The 13,812-nt window shown below is 52.0% G+C and overlaps 1 protein-coding gene across 3 annotated transcripts in view; it reads right to left on the bottom strand.

Moving 5' to 3' along the window:
• Nucleotides 1-13,812, bottom strand: part of PLXNA2 (plexin A2) — a 206,825-nt gene that overhangs the window by 43,017 nt on the left and 149,996 nt on the right. For all 3 annotated transcript variants that reach the window (XM_043568305.1, XM_043568307.1, XM_043568308.1), the window contains exons 10-12: nucleotides 12,352-12,552; nucleotides 10,503-10,599; nucleotides 7,031-7,221 (exon numbers count right to left, since the gene is read on the bottom strand). In XM_043568305.1, the coding sequence (XP_043424240.1) occupies nucleotides 7,031-7,221; nucleotides 10,503-10,599; nucleotides 12,352-12,552 (489 nt within the window). The remainder of the gene's footprint in view (nucleotides 1-7,030; nucleotides 7,222-10,502; nucleotides 10,600-12,351; nucleotides 12,553-13,812) is intronic.

Here is a 13,812-nt window from a genome sequence, read left to right as displayed (position 1 = left end):
GGGTGGTCCCAGAGAAGTTGCTCCAGGAGGGACCACCCCCAACTGACGGACCTGCTTTGTATTAAAAGCTCCTGCGTCTGAGACGGGGATCAAGAGGGTTCTGCCCCAGGTGGCCCCCTAATCAGGACAAGCCAGTGAGGACACGTCGGGGGTATATAGACAGCTAATCCTCTCCTGGCTAATCCACTTACTCCTTTCCTGTTGCTTAGAGTTTTCCTGACTTTCGAGGGCAGTGGGGCCAACTTTGTGCCCGCAGATTTTGATGGCCTCTTGGCTCTTGGCCAGAGACACCTGGAAGCTGGATTCAAGACGGCAAGTCGTCACATCCTTTTCCAACTTCGGTGTGTGTGAGTGTGTGTGCGTAAGCACGCGTGTGCATGTGAGTGTGCACACTCTTCACGGTAGGCCAGAGCCCAGCTGATAGCTCCGAGTCTCTGGCCTCGGTGGCACCAGCTCTCCTACCCGGCGCGAATCCTTGCTGGCTCTGTCTTAGCTGATAGTACATTCAAAACCTAATTGTTATCTCAGCAGAGTAACTCCATTATTCATCCTGACACCGTCCCCCGTTAGCTGTTTGTTGCAGTGATGTTATATTAATGAGGCCTGCAAATAAATGAACGGGGAGATCAGAGCGCTGACTCGTTTCTCAGGAAAGCTGGCTGACGTATTTATTTATTTGTTAGGAACTTTGCAGCGAGTCTTCCTGGCCCTGGGCAGGTGGCTTTTGGCCTTTCCTGCAGAGATTTGGTGCAGCCTTACAGATAAGTGCTTGTAAATGTCCAACTCCCTGAACAACTTCACAAATGCATTCACAACAGAAGAGTCCAGGGTGGGGGTTGGAAATCTACTTTGAATTATTTGGGCAAATGGAGAACAGAAGGAACGCAAGAACAATGGATCATCTCAGACAAATATTGTCTCAACTATTACTGAGGCTTGGTTTTAGAGAGGATGTACATGGTTTTCTACATTCGCTTTTCTTTCCCAGGGACACACGCCTAAGACAGTGGTAAAGAGAATTTGTCCTCCCTGAGCGTGAGCCAGTGAGGGGACTGGGTACGCCAGTGACACGGAAAAATTCACAAAGTAAAATCTACGATGTGGTCAGTGGAGAGGTGACTGCAGAAGCAGCATCCCTACAGCCTGGCACCAGTGTGCCCTTACGGGGCGACGCGGCAGGTGACTTCAGACACACACAGGGATATTCTCCGGTACCCAGACGGTGACGGGTTCCTGGTCAATCCCTGAGGACCCCAACACTGGAGATGGGTCCCTGGCGTTTCAAGCCAGCTTTGTTTATTCTTCACCGTGATCTCTACTGTCACCCGCAGGTGCGAGCCACCTGGCCTCCGTCCTCTGGGCTCTCATCCAGCTGAGATGCTTGGAAAGAAAGAACCACCAGGCTCGGTAATTTCCTGCTTTCATCTCAGCCACCATCCCGCTGACAGGCACCATCAGAAACCAATGAAATCAAGTCTGATAACTCTCATAAACATACACAATTAAAGTCACATCCATCCCGTACAGGTAAGAAGGAGTCACCCTAAGTTTAAACACACCCCAAAATGCACTTCCTGCCCCCTCACCACTCATAGGATCAAGTGTAGATCTAATTATGTGTAGGAAGACCGGTTATCTTAAGGCTCAACACAAAGGGTAGCCAGTGCTCCCAGTTTTTCTGGCATCTCCTGAGGCCTTCCAAGAGAATTCCAAGATATTTTTGGTACACTTGGGGTGGAGTGAGGTGGAAGAGTGTATAGCCAGGGAAGATCCCTTTATCCCTCTGACCAAGACAGGCGGTATGTGTGGTGGGGAAAGTCTGCATTCTGGAGTCGGAAGGTCCTGGTTTTGAGTTTGCTCTGCCACTAACCAAATGGGTGACTTGGGGCAAATTATTTACTTCCCTAAGCACTGTTTCCTCAACTCTTAAATGAAGATAATTGTAGGATCAGTTGATACGCAAAGGTCCTGGGGCACAGTCGAGACTGGCTGTTATTATTAATACTCCCAGAACTAGGATATGGATCATCTGTTCGGGTCCCTGGCCTGAGGTAAGTGTCCTCATTAGCTGTCAAGACCTTGATCCCCGGTGCTACCCTCTTTCGAAACGGGAGACAAAAGCAAAGGGTGTAGATTAGAACTTTCTGTCTTAGGCCCTTTGGAGGAAGCAGAGTGGCCTGGAGGACAAGCAGATGCCAGCCTCTTCCAGGTGGCTCATGTTCAGGGATAGGCTGGGGCTTTGCAGCGAGAGGCTGCAGCCCGTCTCCCCTCCCAGACCTCGCCTATCCATGCGCTAACTTCCAAGGCCAGCACAGCACATGGTATTCAGTAGTCGCTCATCACATGAGGATTTATTTACTGCAATGCTCTGTTAGGTGTTGAATTTTATCCTCCTCAAATTCAAGTGAAAACCCTAATTCCTGTTACCTCAGGAAGTGACGTATTTGGAGACAGGTACTTTCCAGAGGCAATCGGGTTCAAATGAGGTCACTAGTGTGGGCCCTAATCCAATATGGCTGAAATCCTTATTTAAACAAACAAACAAACAAAAAATAGAGACAGACACCAAGAAGGAATGTCATGAGAAGATGCAAGCAGAGATGTAGACGATGTGTCTACAGGCCAAGAACACCACAAGCCCCCAGAAGCTAGGGGAGGGGGCACGGAGCAGATTTTCCTCACGGTCCTGAGAGGGAGCCCACCTCCAGCACCCAGACCCGGGACTCCAGCCTCCAGAACCGTGACACAATTGGTTTCTGCTGTTGAAGCCACCCAGTTGGGGGTGCTCTGTCCCCGCGGCCCTCGCCGACCGACGTACCCACTTGGAGTGGAGACCTCTGTCACCTGAGCTCTAGATCCCCTTGAACCTTCCTAAATTTTTCTTCCCAATTACATACTCGGTCTCTTTCCCCTTTCTGCCCAATTCTCCCCTTCACAGCTTCTCCGAAAATGCTTCTTCTGAGCCTTCCTTTCTAGGGGGTGGCTTGCGATGTCCTCGCCTTTGGGGTCCTGGCAGGTCTGGAGGCGCAGCAACGGGGTGGGCCAGGCATGTCGCGGGCTTTCCCGAACCTCTGCGCGTCTCCTGTTCCTGGGGTTGAACAGGTGACATGTGCACAGACGCCAGGATGATGGTGAGGACGAGAGCAGCTTGGGATGCCTCCCACGGGGGACAGCATCATTATCACACCACGGGCTGACTGGGAAGGAGCAGACGCTGGGTCCTGAGGGGGTCTCTAACCTGAAGTTTATGTAAACTGGGAAATTCGGGAGGCTGTAAGACTTGTCCTACATGAAGCTGTCACAGGAGACGGGTCTCTTGGGGTGGGCTTGGTTGCCATGGACACAGTTGGGTAAGAAAGGGTTAAGGAGGAACACAGCGGTCCGGTCCGCTCAACTCAGCTGGAGCCCACTCCTCTTCCTAAAGCAGGACTCATTTGAGGTCATCTCATTGATTTCCAGGCCCCTGAACAGGGTAGTGCCCATTCGGGTCCCCACTGGTTTCCAGCATTGGGAATTCTGCTGTCTCCAACAGACACCACAAGGCCGTCCTAGAATCCTTCCCCTTTTCACCCCTCCAGAAGGATCTTCGTCGTAAATGGCTCTTGCACATGGGCCTGCACATTTGCAAGGACACACATTTGCAAGGCAACGGCCAGAGACAAGGGGGGAGGAACATATAGAAGGGCCTGGGTCTCACAGAATACGGATTATTAAGAGATTAAAAGATCAAAAGATCTGTGCCAATGTCAAGGAAGTAGCCCAGGAAGCTACAGTAAGGGAAAGGAGCTGATTCTTCTTCAAAGTTACTTTTAGCAAAGGATACCTTTTTGGTAAGAGATGCCACAGACACACATGAGGCTGCTTCTTTCCCATTACTGGTGACATTATCTTTGATCACCTCGTATAGGTAGTGTCTACCAGCTTTCTTCTCTGTAAAGTTACTATTTTTTCTTGTTGTAATTAGTACATACCTTGGGAGGCGATGGCTCAAGACGGCCGACATCCTATTTTTCACCCTACTTTCATTCACCAATTCATTGGCCTTTTTTCCTGAAATAATTATTACTGTGAATTTTGCCAACTGATGATTTTCTATTTCCCTAAGTCCTTTTACATGTTTCAGTTAGACTTCTAATATGAAGAAGAGTTTCCTTTCTCCCCTGTTAATTGTTTATTTATATCAATAAGGACCATAGATTCTGATCTTATTCTATTGCTGAAGTCAACTAGTATCATTATGTATTTTCTTGCACAGACGGGCCCAGATTTGGCCCCTGGGGCCAAATCAAGTTGGTTCCTGTGCCCTTTTGACATGTATTCCACATTTTTTTTTTTTTTAGTACTCCTTGCCAACACTATATACCCTAAATTAAATCATAAGGAGATATTAACCATACCCAAATTGAGGGATATTCTACAAAACAACTGTCCCGTACTCTTCAACAGTATCAAGGTCATGAAAGACAAAGAAAGACTGAGAATTAGAGCACTGAGGAAACATGATAACAGAATGTCACATGTGACCCTGGATTGGATCCTGGACAATCAGTGGGGCAACTGGCAAAATGTAAATCAGGCATGTATATTACATGGCATTATTGTATGAATGTTAATTTCCTGATTTGGATAATTGCACTGCGGTTATGTAAGATGTTAATTTTGGAGAATCTGGGTGAAGGGTATATGAAAGTTCTTTGGACTATTTTTGTACCTTTTTATAAGTCTAAAATTATTTCAAAACTGAAAAGTTAAGAAAAAATTGAAGATGACTTTTACAGGGGAAGGAGGGTAGGCTGAGGGAAGGAGACATAAAATGAAAGAAAATATTCCTGATAATGGTGAATACGATAGTCCAGGCCTGGATCCTCCCTGCTACATGTCCCGTCCAGAATGATGTCCCCCTGCGTGGCTTGAGACACAGCATGGATTTGTCTCTCCTTTTCCCCAAAGAGTATCTTTCATTTCTCTATAGCCTCTGAAAAAAACGCCAACAGGAGACCCCACTGCTTGGGGCCTCCAACTCCTGCTGTTACGTTCACTGGGAAAATCAATTACAGCCTAATTACCTCAGGGGGTTAATTAGCATCATGTAGCTTGGGTGTCCTCTGTGAAGGGAGCAGCCCGTCAGTCCCCGGTCAGTGAGCAGGGGCAGCACCGAGACAGAGATTTCCCAGGGAGAAGCCTGCCTCAGGGCTGGGAAGGCGCCCCTGCCAGTCGGGGAGTAGACGGGACGGCAGCAGCCAGGGTTGGCGGAGGTGAGAGGTGCTGATGGAAGCGAGTCCCTGCCTAATTTAAGCTCCCCTGTACCACAGGCGAAGAGACGCAGAGACGCAGAGACGCAGAGACGGACAACGGCAGCTGCAAGATTTACAGGGCGGAACACGTTCTCAGGCCAGCAGTTGCTGGAAATCACTAGAATCAGGGAGAAGGCAAGGAGCCCTGAGCAGCTCAAGGAGCCGGCTGTCTGAGGGCAGAGGCTGGGGCACCACCAACCAGAAGTTCCTGTAAGCCCTTGCCCAGCGAGGTAAGGACACGGGATGGAGTCAGTGGGCACTATCACGGTCGTGCCCAAGACAGAAACAAAACTGAGGAAGCCCGATGCTCGACGACAGCGTCTACACCGTCATAACATCTTCCCACCAGGATGACTGAGAACCTAGGTGGTGCCAGACACAGTGCTGTGCTTTCCCTGGGGCACGCCGCCACGTGGGTGGATGGCATCTGCCTGGTCGACGTCAGCTAGGAAGGAAGGTTGGCTCTCAAGGAAGAGGACACCTTGCTTCCTGTTCCACATCACTTGGGCAAATCAGAGACTTTACAAATGGCTCTATAAGGAAATAAATCTGGACTTAGATACTGGCTCTGCCACTTATCTGGGGCAACCATTCTACTCCTCTGAGCCTCATTCTCTTCATCTGTAAAATGGAGGTGAGACTATATGCCTCCCATGGTAGTCACGGGATTAAACGAGACAGCGCCTAGCACCCTAAAGAAACACTCCATCTTCAACCATCTGTAGGTTAGCAACACTCATTTGATCTTGAGGGGTGTCCTTCTACTGATCTGGAGTTTCAACATGGTCGCAGGGATGCGCCAGGAACTGCTCAATACCCCGTGACATAGGCGAGGACCCAAGGTGCTTTCTGCGGCTAATAAGGAAAACGAGCCGGGAAAAAGGGCAGCGAATCCCACTCAGCGAAGAGGCAGGAAAGGAGCAGCCTGTCGCTGCTTTCTTAAATGAGCAGACCACAGTGCTACCTGCCCAGGCCTTCTTCACTCCTCATCACCATAAAGGAATGTGCAATAAGTTTCAAACCACGAGTGACAGTCGGTGAATAGGGAGCCGCGAAGAGTGATGAACGCGTAATGCACCCAAAGTTAAATACAACTGTTCCTCTCCCAGGCCATTCAAACCCCGAGCAGCTGCATTTTCATCCGCATCATCTATTCATCTTCCTTCGCAATTTGCTATTCAAGAAGCATCATTTTTTTCCCCCCAGGATAATTAATTACCTATTTCCTTCCATTAAAATGCACAAACAAATTGGGACAGGGAGTAAATCCTGGGAAACGGCACCGTGGCCAATGTAGCGCCTGCCTTGACTTTCTTCTTCCGTGTTCAACTTTGCAACTCTGAGCTAATTGCAGCTCCCCAAATCGCATTTCTGCTGAGAAGAGCTAAGCCTGCTCTCTAAAACGTGCACCCATCAGGCAGCCAATTTCCCGTCCCCACCTGGCTCTGCCCGCCTGGCAGTGGGGGCTGGGCTGGCTCTGCCTCCCTTGTGTGCACGTGCACACGACGTGCACGCACATTCAGGCACTGGCCCGAGGACACACATCCAGAGGCTTGTCATTTGGGCCTGGACACGGGCCATCGTGGCGCTCAAGAGAGGCTTCCCACACCCCACATTAAGTGCTCTACACTTACAATTCTTCCACTTGAACTCCTCTCCCGCTACCCCCCGCCCCACCCCCACCCCGGGCCGGCGCCTGGCCATCCCTCCCCGCTCTGGGAACTTGCTGGACTCACCTCGGTGATTTGGGGGTTGGAGCACTTGACGTTGTGGCTGGACCAGTCGAGCCAGGGGCTGGAGAGGCTGGCGCAGTGGGGCTGGAGGGTGCACCTGCGCTCGCCGCTGCACCAGCCGCACTCGAACTTCCGGTCGGCCTTCAGGCAGAGGCCGCAGCTCTCCCGCTGGGCCGCACACTTGTAGAGGTGGACTGTCAAGACAGGGGGTGACACGACGGGATTCGGGAGTGCTCTCACAGCCGGGCCTCTTCTTGGAGGCAAGACAGAAACCGCCCTCCAGCACAGATAACACCAACGATCACCATTATCATCGCAAGAATCACTGATGGCGGATTAATACTAAACTGAGCCTCATAGTGGCTGAAAGGGACTATAGAAAATGTTATTTAAGAGTTCTGGCTCCGGACCGAATTGTGTCAGGGCTTTGATCGTGGCATCACCACATTCCGTGACACAACGGAAACTCCTTGAACCTTGTCCACTTAATGTGTGATGGGGGGGGGGGGGAGTGATCGTTGCTTTTTTGTGAGGTTTGACTGGGGTGCTGTGTATTAAGTGCTTGGCACAGCGCCGTAACATACCTGATGTGGCACACACACTTATTCTCTGTTCTGTGAAAGTCACACTACATTCTTATGCACTGTCTTTCTTACTCACGTGTGGCCCTCATCACAACAGGTAAGGACTCATTTCCCCATTTCAGATACAAACGAAGCTCCAAGAGGCATATCACGACTCTCGAAGCTTCCTAAGATTAGTGCCCCAAGCTGGGGTTCTGATATTCCAACGTTGTGGGCGGCTGGACTGTAGAGCCTGAGAAGAGAGAGGCATCCCGCCCATACACTGGGACCTGGCTGGTCTGGGAGAGAGGTCAGCCCGGCCTCAAGGAAGACCGGGGGGCCTGCCAAGTACAGGCAGAACTGACGAGGAGAGAAAGTCCACCCAGTCCTGTTCCTGGTCCCCAGAGAGGACAACCTGGCTGCATAACAGGTCACTTTGGGAATCTGCAGACCTTCTGCCTTTGCTTTTGTCTCTTACTGATTTAGAAGCCCTGGACCGGCCAGTCAGCAGAAATGTGTTTTGGGAGCCTGGGGCTCAGCTGTTGCCTGCTGATGTTTTGAATTCAGAATCTTGAGTAGAATGCTCAGAGACTCATTTTCAACGCTCCTGGTCAAGCAGACATAAGCTTTCAGGACTGGGGCCTGAGTGCCTGTGCTGGAGGTCAGGTTCAGGCCCCAGGGGAGGGGCATTTTTTACTCCTCTAGTCCTCATCTCCCTCTGCGATCCCAGCTGTGGGGAATACATTCAAACATCCTCATGCCCGCGGCTTCTTACGGTAAAGTGCGGGGAACGGGACTCTTCAAGTGAACCATGGCGTGGTGAGCATTTATTAACGTGCACAAATGGTCCACATCTAACACCTCATTTGGTCTTCATGATGACCCCAGAAGGAGGGCGTCCCTTCCTGCCTTTCCCAGATGAGGAAATTGGAATCAAGGCAGGGACAGTAAATAGTCTGAGTTCATCCCTCACTAAGTGAAAACGCCAGGAGTTTGAATCCCGCTTTCTCGGATTCTAGAACCCAAGTCTGTATACACCATGGCCTTCTCCACCCAACACGGTGCACAGCTTCCAGAAACACTGGGCTCTAGGAGGGATGAACGTGGAGATGGCAGTGCCCGCACACTCCCAAGTTGTTGAGTGCCACCAGGGGGGGTTCTGATGAGAGAGCTTGGATGTGGCTGTTTTCTTCTAAGCTCCAGGTGCAAAGCCAACCTCTGGGAACTAAGCCCGGATCCTCAGCAGGGAGAATGTCTATCTCTCAGCAGTGAGGAAATTTGGCCTGGGTATTGAGAAGTAGAACAGAAATCTCCCTGGTTCCATTTCTTTCTCCCAGCCAAAGTGGTATCGATTTCCATGACAGCCTGTGGGTGGGGGCCTCTGGTGGCCCTGGTCCCCTCTCTGCACCCACGGGCGACCGGCAGGCTGACGGAGAAGCTGGGGCAGCCCTAGCTACTTGAAGTGTAGTGAGATGTGGCTCATGGTAAGGGAGAGGGGTCTCAGGGGGAGAAGGCTTCACCCCCTACGGTGGTCTGAACCACTGGAAGGACAGTGGTCTGTCTGGTCAAGCATGTGCACTTGGAGATTGGACAGCCTTGCTTTGGATCCTGGCTCTAACTTTCTGATTCAGCCTATTTTTTTTTTCTTTCCTTTTTCCGTTTTACGGAGGTATAACTGACAAAGAGAAATCGTAAGATATTTAAAGTTATTATACCATACCGTAATGATTGGAAACACATATACATAGTGAAAGGGATCCTCCCACCTAGCTAGTTAGCATACTCATCACCCTACACATACATAGAGAGCGATTACAAATATGTATTTAGGTTTTACTCTCTTAGCAAATTGCAATTATACAAAGCATTGCTCTCAACTACAGACACCGTGGTTTCCACTAGGTTCCTCAGACTTTGATCACCTTAGCACTCTTTTACCAACCTCTTTATTTCCTCCCCGCCCCCGGCAACCCCTTTCCTACCCTCTGCGTGAATTCGACTTTTTTTTTTTTTTTTTAAGATTTCACTTATTTGTCTTAACAGTCTGGAATGCTTCGTGAATTTTCCTGTCATCCTGCTCAGGGGCCGTGCTACTCTGCGCACCTGTCCGATTTCAGTATATGTGCTGCCGAGGCGAGCACTTTGGTCCATTTCTTAGCCTCTTTGGGTCTCAAGTTTCCTTATCTGTAAAATGAGATTCATACTAGTACAAACATCTCAGGGCTGTTACGATTAAGGGAAATAATCCCCCCCAATCGCGTAGTGGATGCCTCCCCACCGCAAGCGCTCACAATATCGGGGTCGCCTTTGTCACTCTTGAGAGCAGGGTGGCATGTTGATATTTGCCGTGTGGCGGGTACGGCTGGCTACCTGGCACATGGGAGGAGCTGCCCATGAATTTATAGGACCATAAATAAGGGTGGTCCTCACGGAGTGTCCTTCTCAGGTCAGCCCAGCTCCACCCTGAGCTTCCTGGCACTGTCCCCCCCTACCCACCCTCAGGACCAGGGGAGCAGCCTTAGAAACCTTTGTGCAGCGAAGGACCAAGGACAGGGGAACCAGACCCGAATTGGAAACAGAATCTCTATTTCTCTGGAAACTGGCAGGACATTCCTGCTTGCTGCTCTCCTAGGTCAGGTTCTACAGACACTTCAAAGTCTCTGGGAGCCGAAGAGAAAAATGCGATGAGCTGGCAGCTGCCTGGCGGATGCTCTGGTTGTAATAAAACAGGGTTCCCAACAGGACTCCTTTGATGGCTCCAAATGTTGCTTTAGGATCCTCTGAAGAGTTCCGCTGACAGAGGGAGTGTATTATTCATGGCACCTCGGCTGGCTGGCTCTGATCCCTCCAGCCCCGGTCTTTCCCGGGGTCACGAAAAGATCAAAAAACTCTGCCCGGAAGTAGCCGCTCACCTTTCAGGTCCTGCGGGTTGTCGATGATGAAATTGCCATTCCACACGACGGCGAAGTCCACAGCCAGGTTGCTGATGTCCATCCCGTCGTACTGGTACTGCGGGGAGAGGGGCAGAGGGCACATGGCTTGTGAGGTTCCCTATCACACGGGATTGCTGGCATCTCGGGGGACCAGGACTACAGCAGGAAAGAAACCAGGGATTCTGGCTCCCTCTGGGCTGAGGAAGGAGCAAAGCAAAGGGAGAATCAGGGGAACCCCTTCTGCCGCTCGAATTATCCCTATGGCGCCCTCCCCGACTCCCAGTCACTAATGCCAACAGGATCCAGCCCAAACCCCTTAGTTTGGTGTTCGGTGCCTCCTGTAATCCAAATCCAAGCTTACTTCTCTTCCACTGCCCTCCTCCAGAAATCTTTGATGCCTGTCTCCAAACACACCTGCTCCGGCACCTCTCTGGTTCTTTTCAGTTCACATCTTGTGAAGAATGCCTCTCTCTCCCTACAGCCTCCACCCTTCAACCTGCCTGTATTCTTCCGGTCCAGCCCACACTCGCCTTCCCCAGGTGCTTGCTCTGACATCCCTGGCGGCCCTTCCCCACCCTCTCTGTCCCCTGGCATTGCCAGTCCCTGTCTCTGTCTTCCCAAGAGCTTGTCTGCCTCTTCACATACAAGTCCGGTCTCTGCAGCAAGTTCATGTACTGCTCTGCAAACCCCACCAGGGTCCTGAGGACAGCATGTGCACAACAGACAGGGGTGCAGCGGTGGCAGGGGGCTGGGCACTGCAGGAGTCCCCTGGCTGCACTTGAGCTTTATTTCGGCCAACAGCCCACCAGGGAAAGTGCTCAGAGCTTCTGGTCACAGATCTGATCAGCCCGACCATTAAAGGCTCAAGCTGTAGCCAGGAGTCCGCTCTGTCTCCCATGCTGGTCCCACAGGGGACTTGTAAGCCCTTCACACGCTTCAGAAATCGGCCCTCTGGTGGCCCAGCCCCTGCCTCTCGGTGAAGAAGACCTCTGGGAATCCCCTTCAGGGACCCGCCCAGCCCTGGCCACTCAGGGCATGTCATGTTACTGTCCGCCCTCTTGACCCCGGCCCTTCCTGCCACCTTCCTCCCTTTGTCCTGTTGCATTTTTTTTTTTCTCATCCCACCTTCCCCTTGCACTTGGCGGCCTTCCACCGATTACAAATTCTATCAAGCGCCTGTGACCTGGGAATCTGACAGCCGCCTGATAAGAAGCCCAGATTCTCTTTATCTCTCCCAGGCGAATTAGCTTCCCTCAACACCTTTGTCACATCGCCCCCCCGCATCTCTAGCTGACCCCCCATAGTCAGAGACAGGAGTTGGCAGATAAAAAGATCTTCTCTGGGCTAGTATTATAATTAAACACCTCGTGCTATCTGTCTGGCATGCAGGATTGGTTTAACCCTTGCTGCTCTGAAGTTCACCGCTCTCTCCTTCTCCCCTCCCCCACCTCCCCTCGCGCCATTCTATTTCTGCTGAGCTCCTGGCCCAGTTTCCTCTGGGTTATTCCTAAGTGGGGAAGGGGGTTTGCAGTGGAGTCCACCGGCTTTGGCTGAAAGTTCACTGAAGGCCCAGAGGTCTCCTTAAACTCAGAAAGGACACAAAGCTCTCAACTTACGCCATTAGGGCCCGCACAGAACCCCGCCTCCTCTGTCACCATGACACTGCCCTGCTCTGGTTGAGGGTCTCTAGATGCTCGCACACTCCTCTGTTCCTGGGGCCCGTCTGTGGACCCGGAAGGTTTCTGGGAAAGGGGGGTAGGGTCAGGCCTCGGCATGGGTGTGAGAGAAAGGCCTGCTCCAGGCGGGGCCCGAGCACGAGTCCTCTTACCGAACTGTTCTGGCACTGGACGCTGGAGCTGTTGAAGCGCAGGGCGGGGACCCGGTGGACCGCCCCCTGGATGTTGAGGACACATTCATAGCCTCGCTGGCCCGACTGCGGCTGGGGCAGGTTTCGAGCCTTAAGCGTGATTGGCTTTACCTCCCCGACTGGTATCAGGATTTCCTCCGTGGGCACCAGCTGGGGACAGTCCTGGGGAGCAAGCAGAGAGGTCCCGTCTGTCCTGGCTGACACCTTTCTACTCACCTGAGCCGGGGCAGGGGACGGGACCCGGATGCCCAACCAGACCCTCTCGTGGCCGGGTGGGCTGCCCGCGAGACGGCTGTACCTCATCTCAAGGGTATGGGGAGTCAGCAGGGAAAATAAAATCTATCTCTTAGCTCCTGGGGCTTTGATATTGTCATTCCCCAGCCCACAAGTTGTCCCGGATCTGGTGTGCATGTTACAATTTAGGAATTAATTTCCAAGCGCCGGTGTGGCAGGCTGTGGATTTTATCTCCTGCCACAGAGGATAAAAGAGGCCCCTGTGTGTCCCTGTCCCCAACCTGGAACCCCCGCCTCCCGGTTTCATCCTTTCCCGGGCTCCTGTCCCTCATGCATTGTCCGGCCCGAGGCATTCTGTTATCGGCAGCCTCAGCTTCTCGGCTCCGACTGAGTCGGCCTTTCCAGGAGGGGGACCAGCCCTCCCGGCAATGCTCTAAACACTTGCTCTGGCTTTTTATCTCATTTCATTACCAGGCCCTGCGTGAAAGCCATGTTGCTTCGGAAAACAAAACCGAAAAAAGAAAGTCTTGGTGGGGAGGGGCTGTGGGAAGGACCAGGAGAGACCACGGAAGTGGGAAAGCGGGATCGATTTTCCTGAGCTTTACGGCCAGGTGTTGCTTCTCGCCTGAAGGTCACACTGTCACCTTCCCGCGGTTCGGACCCCTTGCCCACTCTCTCCCTCTTGAGGAAGACAGAGCCCAGCAGTCTCTGGCAGGGAGGACGGTGAGGGCCCAGTCACTTCCACAATGCAATCACTTCCTGTCTCCAGGGACCAACCAGGGAAATTCTTGAAGAAGCACCTGGTTCCCCACCCCCTTCCCCTCTACGGTGCTTCTCAGAGGGAGCATTTGGGAACACGTGGGGGTTGATGGAGCTCTCCTGCCAAGGGTGCCATTGGCATTTAGTGCCCTGCTCAGAACTGCCTGCAAGGTGTGGGACAGAAAAAGTGTCCCCGTCCCGTTGCTAGAGGCTATTCCTAGTAGGAAGCCTTTCTTTACACAGGCAGCGTTGAGCAATGGACAGTTCAGCTATGGGATTGGAAGGCCTGATAGACCACAGATGGGGCTGAGGCAGTTGCTTCTCTTCTCAGGGCCTCGGATACAAGCCCTCTCCACCTGGCCTCTGCCTCCTTCTTACCCTGTAAGAAGGTCCTCGTGCATCCTGCTCCAGTCACATGGGACTTCAGAT

Source organism: Prionailurus bengalensis, chromosome E4 (genome assembly GCF_016509475.1).
Source record: "Prionailurus bengalensis isolate Pbe53 chromosome E4, Fcat_Pben_1.1_paternal_pri, whole genome shotgun sequence".
In the NCBI taxonomy this organism is placed as follows: domain Eukaryota; kingdom Metazoa; phylum Chordata; class Mammalia; order Carnivora; family Felidae; genus Prionailurus; species Prionailurus bengalensis.
This window is presented reverse-complemented; position numbering and strand designations above follow the sequence as displayed.